Source organism: Gymnodraco acuticeps, unplaced genomic scaffold, assembly GCF_902827175.1.
Source record: "Gymnodraco acuticeps unplaced genomic scaffold, fGymAcu1.1, whole genome shotgun sequence".
NCBI classification, from domain to species: Eukaryota; Metazoa; Chordata; class Actinopteri; order Perciformes; family Bathydraconidae; genus Gymnodraco; species Gymnodraco acuticeps.
The window spans coordinates 1,306,748-1,312,747 of NW_022989949.1; the positions used below are offsets into that span (position 1 = coordinate 1,306,748).

Genomic DNA, 6,000 nt, shown 5'->3' on the forward strand with positions numbered 1-6,000 from the left:
AGAAATGTGCAGTAATGTACACATGCAGTAAACATTTATTCTGCACCAGCATACATTTTGAATGATGATCCAAACAGTGTTGTCTAATTTTAAGTGTTATTGATCGTTGTTAAAATATGTAACATATAGCTCCCCTGGTGACACTAAATAATACCAATAACAAGCATTTTCTATTAAGATTTTTTAAATATAAATGTACTTCTATAAATATATATAAAACCAAAAAGAGACTTATAATCATTTATTTTATAGTCTAAAAGATGATACACTTATTTAGTGAATGCACTTAAATGTCTGAGTTGAGTATGTATTGATCAGCTAGGTATCAGCGCGGCAGTACACACAGGGTCAGAGGTGGTCAATATCATCGATACCCCTGTCCTTTTGTCTCTCGGCGGGGATGGCCTGGTGTGAATCTAGAGAGCTCTTTAACACTTAGGCCACCTGTTATGTCAATTATAGTGATCCACTGAGGATTCAAGCTATTATGCGAGTTAATGGAGATTGCTGGGAAGCTCAAACCATAGTTAGTACTAGTTCAAGGCATGGACTGAGTGCAGGCGCTATATATCTACTCAGCTACATTAGGTTTTCATATGAAGATCGAGGACAAAGTGAGATTAACATAACACTACACGATGTGCCTGCTGTTTTTATGTGAGCAACAGGTGCTTGTATGTTAGTTTACGATCAAGTGATTTAACTCTACATAAGCTCTAAACAATACACGTCATAGACACAATTATATTCAAAGCTGTATTTAATAAAAAAGGATAGGAATCATTTAGTTAAAAAAGTATAGGTATAAGATGGGTAGACAGACAAGGCAGATAATAGTGTCTCAATGTCTAATGCTGCAGTTGGTAGGTGGGTTGGCTCCTGCTGTAAATCTTTAAAACTGTGTTGGCCTCCCAAATTCATTAAGCTAGTCTCACTCCGCTGATCACACCGAGCTCTAAAGCATAACATTTTGATCCCTGTGATGATGCATTAAGTTACCACACTGAAATGTCTCATATTATTGCATTATGATAGACATTATGATGTCTAGTCGGCATGGTCATTTCACCCTATAATTTAACAGCACTTAATTCACATTAAAAACCACTTTGTATTCCTTCTTTAGTCTCTTAAGGTCCAACAGTTTGAAAACCCCCATCCTCTTTCTTAGGATGTTTTTGCAGGCTCACACAAAGAAGTTACACTTTGTGTTAATGCATTCACATCAGGCCCTTTTGCATTTGCTGCAACTTACAATTGGTGTTATTAGGTCTGACAAGCCATTCATTCCAATTAGAATTACTACAACACATGTGATAAGTAAGCACGGCAAGTGAAAGTGAAATTGATTGTATCTCACTGCTGGTATCTGCAACTGCCAATTGATGACCTGGTGCATCCAAAGAGTCTCAAACATGCCGAGTGTGCACTGTATGTGTGTACTTAGTAAGTGTACACAATTAAACTTGGAAGAAGCAGAGGAACACTGAAAGTCACACACAGACATGCAGGTTGCTGGGGCTCTTTGGTTTTCCATTAGCTAAAGGTCTGTAAAGATGTGTTAGGTAATTTGTTCAGAAAGGGTTTAAGTGCATTGTCACCTTTGATATATTAGGGTGCATTCCATTTGTGTAGCTGAGTACATTATGTGCATACATACTGAGGAGAGCACTTTCCCCACTTGCTCATTAATAACAATACAAAACAACGTCCTGGGTAGCACTCTAAATGTGCAGATGTGTCTTTGATTGCAACATGATGCATATTTACTCACTCTGATTGGGATTTTAGTATCATGTTCACTTGCACTGTGTTGTATCTTCAATGATTTGCTTTTGAGTGACCTTTGGAATTGAAAGTGAGATAGATCTTTGGTCATTTTATAGAATAACATGAAGCCAATTAAAGACAGACACAAACAGCACCAGCGTTCTGTTCAACATCAACCTAGAAAAAGACAAATGTTGTGTTAAGATGGCTAGCAATCAAAAGTAGAGGACAGAAGAAAGACGAGACCAGCAGACTGTGAGCTCTGTGAGAGAGAAAAGAGAGAGTAAAGAAGAGTCAAAGGAAGCAGCAAAGATAAGTTGTGTGGCGGACAGAGGCACCACTCCAACTGCGGTGGCCCTGGATTACACGGGCAGTGTTTACCTGGCGCAGGTTGCGGGTGACGCGCACATCGTGCCAGGTGTTGTCGTTGAACTTGCCGTTGACGGGCTCCACCAGGGCCTCGAACGCCCCCGAGCCCAGGTTGATGACCAGCCAAACGGCGCCGCTCTTCAGGGACAGGTTCACGTAGTCTGCCGATTTGCCGGTGTGCAGCATGAGGCCGTTGCGCTGCAGCGTGCGGAAGGACAGCGTGATCTCGTCGGTGCTGCTCTGGATGGGCGTCAGCGACAGGTCGTAGCAGAAGAACTCGTTGCCCTTGAAGGTGGCTACTGACTCTTCCTTACCTGGAGGAAAAAGAAGAGAGGAAGAAAAGGAAAGGTAAGTAAAAGAAAAACTCTATGAATGCAGGATTAGAGCAATATTATGTCTTGTAGTGTTAAAAAGCCATATTCCAGCTATTAAAAGCCAAATAGGGTCTCTGAGCAGATTAACTTATGAACACTGGTATTGCTCACAGGATCTCATGGGTCACATATTTTGAGATGAAACCGATTAGCTGTGGTTATTAATTCCAGTGTTACAACATGAAGTGTTGCTGCGGCTCTAATGCTTGCAAGAAATGTCCGCATCATGAAAAATTCACGGGGCAAAAATAACACTTCTTTCACTTAACAAATACATGAAAGGCACAGCATAGAACCGTATGAGAGCTCTTGAGACGGTATGAGAGAAAACAGAGAGCAAATAATAGGGGGAGCATGAACGTCGAACAGAAAGGGAAGAATAGGTGTTGACAACTTTGCTAATGCCTGTCAGTCTGTCTGCAGCATATGGCCTCTTTCCACTGCAGGGAGCGCCTTCACATACTACCAGTCAAAACAGTGAGTTCGTACAATGGACATGTGTCAAACAGAAGCCTAACAGCAGCAGGAGAGGACACAGTGCATCAGTCAGGAAGCGAAGGAACACCTGCCGCTGTCACAACATGAAGTACCACTGCAACAAAATCACAGCAGTGACACCTCAATCACAGGAGTGTGAACACTGGAGCCACTGAGCATGAGATCTAGTTATCCTTATTGCCCCCTATACAGTAATAACATTTACATACTGTACAGTGTATTATGTATTGTTTTTATTTTTATCATTTGGATCATATCATATATTTCCCCATGTCTTGTACTATATTAATGACCCCCAATGTTATATCGATTTATATAAAATAATACAAAGAGTGGTTACAACAAATGCTGAAATAGTTGGTGCAGATGCCCATAAGAATGGCATATCTCTTGAAAAACTCTTCAACACTCATTGGCTACACAAATCTACTGGTTTTCCAACATGAACTGTGATATGAAGTGAAACTCAACTTCCTGTGTTCATTTGCCCCTGCGCACCTCTGTTTCCCTGGGGGGCCAGATTGAAGATCCTGCCTCAGGTAATGAGGTTTAGGGCTGAATCAGGAAGGAGAGAGGGGGGGGTCATCAAATCTAGTTTATTCTGAAGTTCCATTACAGGAGGATAGCTCCTAGACCTCAGTGCATTTCCCCGGGGATGAAGGCTGGAGCTGGACGGGGGGCTGGTCAGCTGGCAGACAGATTGAAAGCCACATTTCATGAGCGAGTGAGTTTGCCATAGGAGCAATCTGAGGTGAGAGGATAGTGGAGATGGATAATAGTGTGTCCTTGTCATAGCTGTGCACTTTGTACTGAGATATGACCATGGAAAGGTCAAGGTGTGGTAGCCTACATGAGGAAAAGTTGATACACTATTTTATTAATGCCAAGAAAAGGAAAAACTGCTGCCTGGAAGTCACATGAAAAGGTAAAGCAAAAGGAAAAGTGAGAGGCAGAAGAGTGCTTTGTTAAATGACACTAACTGCTATACAGCGTGAACATTAAAGGGAATGCTATAGCTCCCTTTGAGGAAAACGTAGACACATACTATGAGTGCATGCACTTGTATAAAAGAAAAACACATTTCACATGTAGAGGAAAAAGAGGAAGTGAGGGACGAAATGGCATCAATACAGAGACAGCTACTTAAAAGAGCATTTTGGCTGAAATTGAAATTTAGAGCAATCTCAACTGAAGTGTGAATTGTTTTCGAAAAAGGCATCACAGGAGGAAGAGGAAAGAGATGAAGAGGAACAATGACACGGAGGAAGACAAAGCAAATCCCCCAAGAGCAGCCTTCTGGCGGTGCCTGCGATGCTGATGTAGGAAGAACAAAAGCGTGGCAAATGGACCACAGCAACCATTTTCAATTATGTATTAAGTTGGGCCCCCCTCCCAAAGTACGGGCTGTTTAACGGTAAGCAACAAACAGCTTGTGATTGCTTCCATGGGCTCAGTGAGATGGAGCCGCATGCAAAATAACTTTCTTTTGTTTACGTCTGTTTAATGAATAGAAGGCTGAGAGGAGGAGATAAAGCTGGAGGGGATCAGGGAGTGACAGGAGAGGAGGAGGGGAGGGGGGGGACCGTTTGCACTGTTGCACGCGGCAGTCTGGTCACGGTGCCAACAATGTTCCTTCATAAATTCTTCATTCTTTATATCATTTTTATTCTTAAATGTAGGAGGTACGAAAACTAATTGGCAAAGCCAGGAATGTAATAATGTGTTCTCCAACATTTGACACAATTTCCTCGCATATTGGGTTAGGTCATTCCCTGTATCTCTTTTGCCCAGGAAGTCAATGCTGCTCTTCCACACTGAAAAGCCTTTCTTCTAGTTTCCCAGGAGAGAAAATAGGATACACTGCAGCCTCGACTTTCAAGAAACGTGAATTAATGCAAGAAATGCCTCTTTTATTTCCTTCTCTGAAAACACTTAAGCTCTGTTGAAAATGCTCTCATTGCTGTACATCCGTTTCTCCTTTTACATCTACTTTGCATCTCCATCTCATCCTCTCGCTCGAGTGGTAGCACTTTTGTGATTACCGGCACATACACACGTGGACTATCGTTGTGCGCTTTTCACTCAGATCAAATCTCTATCCATAGAAGCCCGAGAGTCGACGCAGTAGCCAGAGGTAAGACAAGACAAGACACACACACGCAGCAGAGACTTAAGTGCTGTCAAGGTCTCAATTAACCTCACAGAAGGCCCTGACTACATTACAGAAATGACTCATTTGAAATGTAGCCACCCGTAATAGCATCTCTATTATTAATTAGATGTTCAGCTCCTCTGGAATTTGATTTCATTGCAGTTAGTAGCAGGGGCGCACTGGCCATTGGGAATACCGGGAGTTTCCCCGGTGGGCCGGTGCTGTGTCTGGACCGGAGGGCCAAAAAAGAAAAAATCCTGCCTGAATCCTACCGGCCCACATTTGTAAGTGTTCCGGCCCAGCCCAGCCCAGTGAGGTGTGGCCCACTGGGCTGGGCCGATAGGCTACCTTTGTTCTATCAGTTTCAATTTCACACATCAGGCCCGTAGCAGCTGTCACTGTGCAGTGAACGATCAGGAGTGAGTGACTGAGAGACCTAGCTGGCAGTTGCTTACAGATGGATAAACAAGCTCCAAGGCGTAAAGGCGTTTTGTATAGTTTGGTGTATACAGTATACAGTATTGTAGCGAGCCCTGGGTTCAGAGGGAGGGGCTTGCATAGGGGAAGAGGGGGGGGCCGGGGGGGGGGGGGCTGTACGGCTGTACCCTAGGATAGAAAAGGGGGAAGTGACGTCTGACTCAGAGGGCGCGGCTGTGGAGAAGAACGTGTTGCCCACATTCTGTACTGAGTTTAGAGCTAGTTAGCTAGCAGGTTTATTGTTTTGGGTGCAGTCACTTTTGCCTCCACTTGCTGTTCAAATAAATGTTGAAAGAAAAGTAAATCTGTTACAGTTCTGTTTTATATGGGTGTTGAAGAGAAGAAGAAGAAAAGAAGAAG

The 6,000-nt window shown here is 43.0% G+C and overlaps 1 protein-coding gene across 2 annotated transcripts in view; it reads right to left on the bottom strand.

Moving 5' to 3' along the window:
* Positions 1-6,000, bottom strand: part of nrxn2b (neurexin 2b) — a 637,678-nt gene that overhangs the window by 394,079 nt on the left and 237,599 nt on the right. For both annotated transcript variants that reach the window (XM_034210531.1, XM_034210529.1), the window contains one exon: positions 2,152-2,453. In XM_034210531.1, coding sequence (XP_034066422.1) covers positions 2,152-2,453 — 302 coding nt within the window. The remainder of the gene's footprint in view (positions 1-2,151; positions 2,454-6,000) is intronic.